This window comes from Nipponia nippon, unplaced genomic scaffold, assembly GCF_047370975.1.
Source record: "Nipponia nippon isolate SJK-2023a ecotype South Korea unplaced genomic scaffold, ASM4737097v1 scaffold_2, whole genome shotgun sequence".
Lineage (NCBI taxonomy): Eukaryota > Metazoa > Chordata > Aves > Pelecaniformes > Threskiornithidae > Nipponia > Nipponia nippon.
Genome location: NW_028262336.1, coordinates 29,701,182 through 29,714,179, shown reverse-complemented (window position 1 = coordinate 29,714,179; position 12,998 = coordinate 29,701,182). Strand labels below are relative to the sequence as shown.

Genomic DNA, 12,998 nt, shown 5'->3' with positions numbered 1-12,998 from the left:
TAACACAAGCCTTAGCACCAAGCAGGAGCTCGTGGACAAGTTTGACCAGCAGACCTCCACAGACCTCAGCAGAGCTGCTTATTGGCAGGGTCCTTTTGGTGCCGTAGGTCCTTGAGCAGGATGCCAGGGACTTTGCATGGCCCATGAGTGGCTTTTCATGGCATCTTTATCAGATAACTACCACCATGGGCTGGTAGATGAAGAGAAGTGAATTGTTTCTGGTATTTCCAATCCTGATGTTCTTAGATTTGAGACTTAACAGACAGCTAAGAACAAGTCCACTTAACACAGCAAAGAGAATTTTTCTAATAATACTATCTAAGAACATATTATAAACCACCTTATCATGTAGCTAAAAAGAGTAAAAAAAGCAAGGTGCCATTAAGCAGCTGGGTGAAGAAAGGGACTCAAGGGATTCAGTTCTCATGGAAATGCATGAACAAATACGGAGTTTCTATGTCATTTCACCTTTTTTTTTTCCCTTTATGGTGGTGGTTTTTTTCATTTCGCAGTTATTACAAGAGCAAAATTTTTTATTAGGTACTAGTGTGTTTGTTGCTGCACAAGACATGGAGACCAAGGTCCCACCCCAAAGCAGTTAATGTGAGCTCATGTAGGTCAAAGTTTCTTCTCCCAAGCATGAAAAGCAGCACATAATTCCTCAAAACATGCTCTTCACTCCTGCAGAACCTTCCTGTGATGAGGCAACTGATCCATCACGTTTCTAGAAAGACAGACTACATAAAATACTGTGGCAAGTGCTGAATGAGCTGAGTGAGGGAACAGGCAGGGAGGAGGAAGAGGAGTGAATCATCTGGTCTATAGATTATCTGGTCTATCCCCCAGTCACAGACAGGAGCTGGAAAATTTCCCTTGTCCTGGGAAGGCCTGGTAGCAATGGAAAGCTGCACAGCAGCTCAAGCACTACTTCTGCTACCACCCGTAAAAGAGGTATTGATGAGGACAGGCTGCCCAGGGACCTGAGGACGGCTGCTGCAGCCCCTGCTCCAGCTTTGCCCGCAAGCGCGGCAGACAGAGCGTGAAGAACGAAGGCACTGCTTCTTCAGGGTGAACAACCAAGAGATCACCAGCATCACTAGCGAGATACGGCGTGAGCTGACTGTGGTATTAAATCTGTTTTTACTTACAGCAAAATTATTACTAATAAAGCAACCTTTATTTTTTTACAGCATACCCAGTTGGATGGTGGGATTTAATTGCTTTGTTTTAAAATACATACTGTGTACGATCTGCTTTGCCTAAAACATCAGGCTGCAGACCTGAAGACAATTTATTTCAATGCTAGCGAGGCTACGGAAGATCAAACTGTCTCTTTTCTCTATTCTTCCCACACCACCCACTGCGAGGAGACCTTTCTATGCAACCGAAGCAAATTAAACTGCAGGAACAGTTCTGAAGTCATGTTTTGGCATGTGAGTTTTAATTGTACACGTATCATCTGATTCGGTCTGGGTTTGGATGTCAAGTTCACATGCTGTTGTGTAATCCAACACCCAATAACAGGAAAGTTATAGAAATTCTTTAAATCTATCAGATGTTCATATAGTACCGTTGCAAACCATCTGGTCTCACTTATCTGCTAAATCAAGATAATGGGTGGTATCCATCATTACTGATGAATGATTCATGGTAACATATCGGTATCCTCTTGACCCATAGCTGAGGTAATGCCGAGTTCTCTTTTGCTATTATTTTCCCAGAGTCCGTTGATTCGCTACAGAGTAATGACTAAAAGTCGCGGTAAGATTTCCAAAGACTGAATTCCCTAAGTAAATTTTGAGTATTTCAGATTTCATTAACCATCTTCCTCTTGTTTCTTTGGAGATGCACGTGCTTTATACGTTACAGTGAGTGTCCATCTGACCTGAATGTTAAGTGTTTTTCATCACTTTTCAGATCATGAAACCTTTTGAAGAAAGAAACTCAGTCAGGTTTTTAAGTCTGCAGCCACAGACACGGCTGTTGGCAAAAGTGTAGGCATGGAGATAAATATAAACAGATGTTTGGCGTTTATGAAGGGAATATTTTCTTTTCAATGCCCACATTAACATTAATGGGAGTTACGCAAAGGCAGTGAGAGACTATACCCCCCAATGATTAATCTAAACTTGAATGAATTGAGCGCTGTGTACAACTGATACCCGAATACAATTAAGACTCTATCGTTGATCTTTTTTATTTTTTAACAGCCCTCTAAACCAATTTTGTATTGGGTGCTGGAAGCAAATTTAACAAATATAAATATAGGACCAAATCTTGCCAGCTGCTAAAAATGTGTGCAACTCCCACTGACTTCAGCCGAAGCATATGCATATGGAGGCAGAATCCAACCCTTAGTAAATATGAAATTATCAAGATAATAAAATAAATTACTTCTGTGGTGTCAATTCTTTAATTCTTTATAAAGCTCCTGATTTGAATATGAAAGCTGTTGGTTAAAAGATGTAGGATTATTCCCATACTCAGTTAAAGCTGAATTATTTGGAACATTTTTTTCACAAGATGCTGTCAGGAACAGCTTGATTGCTATCTATACTCTCTCAGCTCCTCTCTGCAGCAACATTAGCAGTTGTCACATGGAGAATTATGAAGTCTCAAAAACTCTCTTTATAAAACTACCAATTTTAATTACTGGAATTGCCAAACTGGTTTCATACCAATAAGCTTGATATTGTTGTCTTCATCTAGCAACAGATTTTCTATCTTCAAGTCTCTGAAAGAAATAAAATATTTTGAGTGAGCCTCCAAAATAATGAAGCAGCTTCCCATCACTCCCATCAGTGTATTTACAAGATTCATATATAATAACGTGTGTAATGAAAGCAGCGCACACAGGTCCCCATTCAAAGCAGAAAGCCCCATGCATTGTCTCCTCTCCAAAATTACCAGTGCTTTCACACACAGTTTCACACCTATTCTTCAGGCGCAAAATGACTTTATAAACATGTGTCAGTACATCCTGTAATTAATCAGGTTCTTCACATTTCTCACATACTTAAAAGTTTGCAGAAATCTTATACGCTGGAAACATTTCAAATATATGTTTTTGGAATTGGAGGTCACTTTCTCATTACTCTTCACAACCAAAGGCTCTTCACTGGCCACAGCTGAAGAATAAACCTTCTTCTGCAGAGATCTGAGGAGTCAAATGTCTGTCCTCTGCTATTGTCTACAAGGGAGACCAACTTTCCCTGCGGATGAAGCATCTAAACTCCTTATAGAGGTGGTCAGCATTGGTACTCCCATACGATAGAGGTGGAAACTGAGGCTGAAGGATTGAAATGACTTGCCCAATGCCATCCAGAAGGCCAGTAACAAAGCCGAGAGAAGAAGCCACACAGGTTTTCCAAGTGCCATGTTAGAGCTTTCTCCACCATGCCACCCTGCCAGACCACACAGAGCCACTGCACAGATCAGGGCCTGGACCAGTTCCAGGAGAGAGAGGGTAAAATGAAAGCGGCCTGCTTCTACAAGACGACCAACCCTTCTTCTGATATGTACGTCAGCACGTTGTTCACTTTACATGTGCCCTTTCATCACTTAAGAACGTGGCTGTGCTTTCCTAAGCCATGTTCTACCTAGAGAAAAATATCCCAGAGACCAGCCCTACACAACAACACCCCAAAACCCCAAACGGTACAGACTAAGCATTAAGTATAATATGAAAAAATCATTTAGGTTGCTACACAACTTGTCCATGACTTGTAGCAGCTGGCTGCATCTTTATCACAAGATTTTTTCCCCCATCCAGACATAAACTATTTCTAACAATCAGCATGCCAAGGTATCAATAGCTCAGACGGGCAGTGACGCTTCTGCCAGCACGCTTTGGAAAAATCTGGATAATAAAGCCATCAGCTATAATTATGGGAAGTCAGTGACATCCATGGTATTTTGTCTTTGTAAGGCAAAGGCAGTAATGACAGATGCCTCTATTACAGATGAAGATATAAGGCTTAATAAAATAAGACAAGTAAACCAACCAAACCAAACAAAGTACTTCCACAAGAAGGGATCTGGGAAAGAAAGAAAAATAGCTGTGACCAACTCCAAACCTTTTTTAAAACATTCCTCTTCATTTCACTTTATGCCCATGCTGTGTTTCAAATAAACCTGAGGCAGAAGAGTACTTGCAGGTAGGATGCCACTCACTTCATCAATACGACCACAAGGACCTTCTCCAAACAAATGTTTCTACACCCCAGTGAGCATTTCTTGCAGATTTTCCTTGTTTCACGTGTGAAAAGAAATAGGGGAAATACTATATAAAGTCTATCGAAGGAGACGGTTTTGCAAATTTCAGGTATTCAGGGGCAATATCCAGGCTTTCCTAGAGTGTCCAGCCAAACGCTTCCTGAGGAGAGGACTGCCTTCTGCACAAGTCCTCTTCTCGGAGGAGCAACATAACTCGGTCAATAAGGCACCAGCCTGAGAGACAGGAGGAGGGGATTATGTTCCCTCCTCTGGCAATAAGCTGGTGTGTTAACTTGAGGAAACTAGCCATGTTAAAAGTGACAGTTGATTTCAAATACCATGGCAGAGAGGTAACCACATTTGGTGGTGTTTTGACCAAGACCCAGCCTACAAAGAGCCCACTCTCCAGGCCTGCTCCCGCTCTGAGGGTGAGCACGGGCTCCAGGCTGCACACTCCATAAGCCTGGCTGGCATCCACGGCATCCCCCTCCTCATCCTCTGAAGACTCCACGTGCCACGACTGCGCTGCAGACCCACGGCCCTGCGTCCTCCAAAAGGAGCTTCCCTCATAGGACAACCGCTGCCGCTGAGAAATGGCTTGATACAAGGAGGACGTGCCCTGCCAGCTGGATCTGGATCAACCCACTTCTGCTTCCCTCTGCTGCCAAAAAAGGGCTTACTTCTTCACGTCTCATGTCTTTATTGCTTGCAGGTGGAGGTTTTCACAGACAGTGCAATTAGAAAGATATCGGGGCCAGGAATTTAACAGGAGAGACTGCCAAAAAAACAGTATGGGAAAGAGGGAAAAACAAAAAAAAAACAACCAAAACCCAATACTAAACTGAAATCAACAGAAGCACATGGAGCTTCGGGTCATTCACTGCAATGCTCAAAGCGAGAAGAAAGACCATTTGGAAGCTCTGAGTACATTAAACATTAGCTAAGAAGAGGTAAGACTTCAAAAATATAGGCAAGGGAACAGAAAGATGAAAGCTCTAAGTTGAGGAGAAAAGACACGCAGGCAATTAGAATAATAAATGAGTGACAGGAGGGCTAAAAATAAACACAAGAAAAGACATTTAAAAGGATTCAAGGTCAAAAAAATAAAGCTAAAGGTAAATATTACAGAGCATTTTAAAGCTATCAGAGGAAAAAAAAATAATTATAGCCTCAGTATAGAGTGCAATCAGACCTGCTGGTTAATTAAAGATGTTTACCCATATGTCTATTCTCAGCAGATTTGCTGGTAAGTGGTAACTGATCTAATAGTCCATATGCACCACATTTTTGTCAACTCATGTCAACAGGAAAGCACTTTTTTTTGGTGTGACACTGGGAGCTAGGACAAACAGGTTTTTACTCCTTGGTACAACCTAATGAGAAGATTCCACATGAACCAGCCTTAGACATGCGAAGCAAAAGCCGTACAAAACCAAACCAAAAATGCCCCGATTAAGCCATAGTTGGAGAACTGCCGCTATGCAGATGTGGACCCGTGGGCGGGCACCGGGCAGGACCCCTGGGCAGCCCGATCCCCTGCAGCAGGCTGGCAGCGGGGCACAGAGGTGGCAAGTACCCGCAGCCAGGACAGCAGAAGTCCAAATAGAGCCTGTGTGTCTGGACAAGATCCGCGGCTGTCGGGACAGAAGGGTGATTCAGTGAATACTTTAAGAGACTTTAACAATGCACCAAATTACCCTCTTTTTAACAAAAAGTGCAGTGATACAATGCAATTATGTATCTGCTCATCCTGCAGAGAGACAGGACCAATTTCCCTAAAGTTCCTAAATACTTTATTACATCAGTTCTGCCCGATTCAAACTGAAATTATTTTTTACAAAGAGAGGCTCATCTGAGTTGCTGCATTGTTTGAATGTTTACGTTAATTCGTTGTAATGGAAAAAGTAGCATCATTGCACCCAAAAGTGTTGGGGAACCCTGAATTTTATGCACTATATTATAAATGGTTTAACAAATACAAGCAAACATACCACCTCATTTATTCTAGTCAGTGGAGATTTCTGCATGTTTTTAATAGCTGCAAACTGCAAGAGAGGACGTGAATTACCAGCTACGACACACGCAGCACTTGAAACCCTTGTTGAACTCAATGGAAAAACCCAAAGCATTTCACGTCATGTACACATGCCATTCCCTGCAGACTCAGGGGTTCTCATAATTATACACGTGGTTTGCACTTCTTGGTGGGCTGCTGGAGCTGGACACAGCTGCTTTGCAACTGGAAAGACTGGGCAAGCGCTCCCTTATGCAGCCAGCAGCACGTGCCACGCCGCGTGGGGTTGAGGTGGGGAGATGCTGGAGACCTTCGGTTTCCCTCCTTGAGGTAAGTCTGATCTTGTTCCTTACTGTCTTGGTGTCTCAAAAAATGGCAGTAGAGGATTATTTTTTTTTCCCCTTAAGCAAATTTTTGGCATTCATTGCTGAAAAACTTCAAAATACCAGAATGCATCCTCAGTGATTAAATACCAGAGGAACAAAAACTTTTACCTCTTTCTGAGGGCTTAGTTCCATGACGTTGAGAGTGTCTAACCATGGTACATTAGTCAAATCTATGAATAATGAAGACACTCAAGGAAGATCAAGCTGCATTACCACAATGTGGAGAATCAGCATATATTTATGCCTTGTCAGCGTGCGAAGCTAGCAGCATACAGCCATCATTCCCCGTATTTGAAAATACGCCTGCTTCATGGGATGGTTTATTTGGGAGTTTGTTCTTTTGTTGATGGGGCTGATTTTTCTCTGGCTTTTCTTAGAGCTTCACAGACCACTTTGGAAACCCCAGCTCCAGCCATTGCCTCCACCAAGGAACATGAGCCTGCTTCACTGAGCAAGCTACCCCAGGCTTCAGCTGTCAGCTCAGCATGCTTTTGAAAGAAGCTTATTCAGTGCCATTGCAGGCATCAGACAGCAAAACTGAAGTTTTTGCATTTCACACTTTATTTCTTGTCTGGGGGAGGAGGGATGAGAAGGAAGGTTTTACCAGAAAGCAGCTGCAAAGCAGCAGTGGTTGGCTGCTGTCTCCTGTATCTTATTTTTAATCATAACAGCATCATGAAAAACCACTCCTTAGCTACCAACCCACAAGCCCACTTTCTAGCCCCATGCAAGAGCCGGCGGTGAGCTGGAAAGGTTGCAGAGATTTGAGTTCATCATCACGTCAGTACGCATTTCAAAGGCTTTGTTATCAAAATATTATTTATTGAGCCAGATTCTTTTACCAGTCACAACGCCACTGAATTCAATGCAGTTGCCTCTGTAAAAGAGGAATTCAGTCCATTGTTTTCACTAAAACAATGTTTAGTTTGTTTACCGCAGAGTACTCCAAGAAAGAATGCCCAAAGGTAATTCTGAAATCTGACATAAAATAGAAAGACAAACCAGCTTTGCACTTCAAAAGGAGACTTTGTTCTGTAGTACAGAATCTGTCATAAATATTGCATCAGCAGCCAGACTGCTGGCACTTAAAATTAATAGGATGGAAGTTATCAAAGCCAACATGTCAAAGTAGCGGGTACCAAGGCAGGAATCCCGTAGCACCCTGAGCAACCGGATCATATGTCACCACCGTACTCTGCTAGGGAAAGAGATCATGGAAAAATATATAAACTCCGCTCAAAACCTTTGGGTTTTTTTGTGTCTTTCAAACTCCTGATCTACTTTTAATTACAAAATGGCAATGGAAGGTATGAATATGCTGCCATGAAGACAGAAAAAGAGGGAATACAGAAAGCTATCTTTGCTACCAATACATTATTAAATTCTTTTCTTCGACATCCTGACAGTAATTGCACTGAATGGGGTTGAATTTTGTTAAAATTGCTTTAAAAGGGTTGTTGAGAATTTCCTGTGGGCTGCAGTGGCAAGCACCAAGGCTTTCACGTCGTCTTCTCTGTTGTCCTTACACTCCCAAGGGGCTTATTGTTCATCCTGCTTTTTGACAGCATGAAGGCCTATGTAAACACCCTCTGAAAAGAGAAAGCTTTACCAGATACTGCCATTTGGATTTGTTTTCCTCTGTCAGAGGGAAAGATAAATATTCCTACCTGATTCACAGCTGAGCTTGTTGCAAGTATATTTTTAGCAACCAACCAGCTCTTCTGATAGAAGGAATGAAACACAAATGATTACATGAAATTATATTTAGAATAGCGGCATTTCTTTTTTCAGTGAGCAGCCAAGGAGTTCTGAACCCTGGACATCCCTCACCGAAGATGCAGCTCCTGCCCTCAGGAACTTGCAGTCTTCATCCATCGTAGCAGATGAGATGTTTATAATTTGAAATACACCTATACAGTCAAACATGAGCAATTTTTAACTACTCTAAATAAAATGAGGTTTCTTTAAGTTTTTTAATTTTAGGCTTTTTGCACATCGGTGCCTCTTAAAAGAGGCATTTCAATTGAGCTCTTGTCCAGAGTGCTTTTCTGCCATGCCAAGTCTTGATTGTAAGTCACGAAGCTTACTGAGTAATATTCATCAAATAATGTAATCACATTTCATGCAACTTATTTCATCTGTCTTTTTTTTCATGCTGAGTTATCAAACAGGGCAAGTCATCTGTATTATTCCCCAAATAATGAAGACAAAAATGCTGGTGGCTTTTGTAATAAAATAGTCAGTGAACACTTTTCAATGTCCTGCCCCATTCAATGCGAATGATGAAAGCACTTGGAGAGAGACAAACAGCAGACTGCTTTCTGGCCTAGGATGCCGTGTTTTGTTTCACACGCAGTGAATGCGAACACCCACAGATCACCGCATAGATGAAAGTGCTGTTATTTTTACCTGTTTTAAAAATAACAACAATAACAACAACAGAACGTTGCCATTTCATCCAGGGTGAGAATGAATCAGACTTCTGCACTATTTTTTCCCCCCATCTTCAGTTGCCGATTGAGTAGTCTGTTTTTAGAGTTGCCACAGTCAAAAGCCTGAGATGCTGAAGGACAACTCCTGGGCTAACTACTATTCTTTCTCTCTCTCTTGCAGCCAGGAGAATAAATCTGGATCACGCCATCAGTGTTTTTTCCTGCATCTCTATCCTGCTCTATGTACTTTGTTTGCAGAATAAGTCAAGACATTGAATGTTAAGCTAGAGAAAATACTTGCTGTGATTCTGTCAAATTTTATCAGTTCAAGCAGAATTGGATCTGCTCATTATCTGGATGGAAGACTCCCAAGGACGAGCTCTGTGCCATGCTGTGATTTGAGAAATGGAGTGGATGGAGTACGCTGCCTTTGGGGTAAGGATTAATCCAACGCCATGGGGCTGGATGGAGAGAGCTCAGCTGCCAGATGCAGCAGAGCATATCAGTATTTCCAGGGCTGCTTCCTCCCTCCGCTCACGAAGGTCCCTCACGCTTCAGTCTCTGTGAGCTGTGCTTATGTTCGCAGAGACAGCAGAGAGAAAGAGGGGCTGAGGGCCAGAACTGCTGCGAGCATGCAGCATCCGTACAGGAACTCGTGCTCACATTCTCTCTGGACCCCAAAGCCTTGCCTTCTTCCCACCACAGTAGCCTGTGGATTGTAGCTTCCACCTAACGAACGAGCTATTTTGGTACAAAATGTGGGTTTGAATCCTCCCTGAAAAAGAAGGTAATCAAAGCCAAACCTACCAACCCCCCCCTAAGCCCTTCAGCCACTATGCAGAGGGTAAATTTTTCAGGGAAAGGAACTGCTGCTGAACTCAATACTGCTGTTAAAAGCTAAATGCGTTCATCTTGTTCCTGCCAGGTTTTCCTCTGCCCACCTCAGAAACTTTGACCTTTTTCCTTCCTCTCTCTCTGTACATACTGGATATCAATTGATCCCTTAATGCAATAAGTAGACTTCTTCCTTTTCCATGCCCCAAACTGTGGGGTTAATAATTTGAAGAGGTCAGCAGTTTAGCTGCTGATAGAGAACCTGCAGAAGAGACCTGGTGGCTGCTCAAATATTTATATTACAGTGGTACCAGAAATTTAGCTCGAGATAAGACCTCAGTATACCCGAGGTTGTATGTACATGTAGCACCTATCCTTGATGGACCACAGGGAACACACGGAGAGATTCAAGACAAAAAAAGCAGCTTTCAGAGAGCGTGGAGTTCCACCAAGCCAGATGCACCCAGCAGTGTTGCACAGCAGTAGGCAGCTCAGCACACAGCTGGGCACAGCTGGAGGAGCTGGCTGTGGGCTGCCTTCAGGCAGTTTGCCAGCTGCCTGCAGAGCAGCCCTGTGGATGGGTGTGTACAACAGCTCTTCATCAGAGAGTCATACAGAGTCAGTGCAGCCAAGGAAATTATGACCCAGATCCTCAAAAGTATTCAGGTGTCTATCTCCTACTACATGCCTGCATAACCTAAGAGGATGAGGCCTACACAACTTGCTCAGCATCATATGGGAAGTATGTGGGAGTCCAGACTTAAGACCAGTTGGGCCAACTTTAGAAAGCAAAGCCTCCTTCGACAACACCCTATAAATACACCTAAGAAAAGAAAAGGAGATATACTGGCTCAGACCAAAGGTCCACCCAGCCCACCCTCCTCCTGTCTCCATAGCAGCCAAGAACACATAAGCAGAGAAAGGAAGAGGGACCGGCAACCACGTGTGATACCTCCACCTGTACTCTCCTAGCCTCTACCACTTGCTGCTCAGGGACTTCAGGCAGAGGTAGCTACTCCTTATTCAGCAGCCCTCTGCAGACTTCTCTCTGATGAACTTATTTCCCCTTGAGCCCACTTTAAATCCACAGCATCCTCCTCCTGCAAGGAGATCCACACCCTGCTTATACACCAGTTGAACAAAGGTCCTAAAGAAAGAGAGTGATGTACCACAACAGCTCTGGATCTCTCCTGAGAAGACACTGTGAGATGAACTGAATGGTTGCATTGTACTTCACAGTATTCAAACTTGTGAGGTCCTGTTGGGGTAACATAACCAGTGGAAAGAGCAGAGAAGCAGAAGCAAGGGACTTCTGTGGTCCCGTTCAGGCTTCGTCCCAGCTGTGTCACTGCGAGGCTTTGGGCAAATCAGTTCGTCTCCCCATACTGCTGTATTTCCACCAGCAAAACAACAGACACAACCACCTCCTCAAAGAAATAGTGAAATGATTCATTAGTTAACGTTGGTACAGCGCTTTGAAGAGGCAAAATAGTGCTACTTGCAGGAAGAGAGGCCTACTTTTGCAAAGGACGGGCTTATCTTTAAGGACATGGAGTCAGCACAGCTCCCGTCTGCTCACCTGAAGTTACACACTTACTTAAGTGCTTTCTGCAGATACTTTCTAATGTCTACAATATAAGCATCTAAACAATATCATGAAGATTAGCCAAAAAAGCTGTCAGGGACATGTTTTTATAAGGAACACTCCTTACTACACAAATAAATGCCAAAAATACCACTTAGAGGCTCTGAGATAAATTTTAACCAGAGAGGGTTTTTAAGATTACCTGTGAACTACTCCTGCCCGGTGAAGATGTTCAACTGCCAGGATAAGCTGCCGGATATATTTGCGCGCTTCATGCTCCTCAAGTCTTTTTTTCTCATAGATCTTGTGCATCAAGTTGCCACCAGGGCACAGCTCCATGACAAGGTAGTAGCTGTTTTCAGTTTCCAGTATATCCAGCAGCTGAGCAATATTCGGGTGGCGGATCATTTGCTGGATCTGCCCTTCCCGTCGCAGATTCTTGGTGACATAGGTGTCCTTTTTGGCTCTTTTCTTGTCAATTACTTTCACTGCCACCTAATGATAAAACAGAGGAGAGGGGGTTGTTAGCAGTCATACCAATGATTTATTGCTTTAACCTTGTATACACAACCTCAAAAAAAAAAAAAAAAAAATCAAAGGATGTCAGTCTCAACTCATACACCATGGTTTCAGGCACAACTGCCCAGGTCAGAGAAACAGCTGCTTTTCTAACTCCACCCCCTCCACTGACAATTCCTTTCTTTATCCCCTTGTACGGTGACAGATAAAAGTTACTGCAAGGAAACAGATAACAAAGAGGAGGAGACAATCTCATTAACCATACCCAAATACTTTGCACACTTAATGGTGAACAGTTACTTCATTTATTTTCTCAGAAAGTCTTCAGGCTGGCATTTACAAGTTGTTAGTGTCATTTTTGGCTGTTCCTGGCTTTTGACATAGGACTTGAGGTGATATGATAAGTTTCTCAAACTATAGCCAAATGTTAGTTTTGCATTATTAAAAAGAAAAAAAAAGAGAAGAAAACCAAAATGATTTTGGTATCACTCTCCTGGCACATTTCTTTTCCCTCTTTTAAAACGTACATGAAAGACGATCCCCTTGTTACTTCTAGAACCGAGCAACTCTGCAAAATCCAAGAAGGCAAAACTTTTTTTTAATGCAAGTTCCCAGCGGCCCACCTGCTCAGAGCTGTCTGAGTCAACTGGAGCCCATCCTGAAAGTGCATAATAAAACTAAGGAGAGTCTGCACCACCATCTATGACACAGCATGTGCTAGCGTCTGTCCAAGTGCTTTCCTTCTCAATGCTAGTGCAGAACGCCAGATGAGAACAAAAGGATGGGACCGGCTAGGGTATCGCTCTTTTCTACGCTTAAAAGAATCTGGTTCCTTTTATTGTTTTAATGGATTCACTAAATAGTCGCAATAAAAGTATCTGCCTTTTTCTACCTCAAATTTATAGACACTTATTTATTTATTGAGGTTTCTTATTTAGACCGGGTGCTGCAGACTTCCAGGTCATCCGCGCCAGACAAAGATTTAACAGCTTGCGCCAGCTGAGCAACAAAAG

At 42.8% G+C, this 12,998-nt stretch overlaps 1 protein-coding gene across 3 annotated transcripts in view; it reads right to left on the bottom strand.

The window, feature by feature from the left end:
- Positions 1-12,998, bottom strand: part of HUNK (hormonally up-regulated Neu-associated kinase) — a 59,256-nt gene that overhangs the window by 27,528 nt on the left and 18,730 nt on the right. For all 3 annotated transcript variants that reach the window (XM_087759014.1, XM_087759015.1, XM_087759016.1), the window contains 2 exons: positions 11,669-11,961; positions 2,679-2,734 (listed from right to left, as the gene is read on the bottom strand). In XM_087759014.1, coding sequence (XP_087615140.1) covers positions 2,679-2,734; positions 11,669-11,961 — 349 coding nt within the window. The remainder of the gene's footprint in view (positions 1-2,678; positions 2,735-11,668; positions 11,962-12,998) is intronic.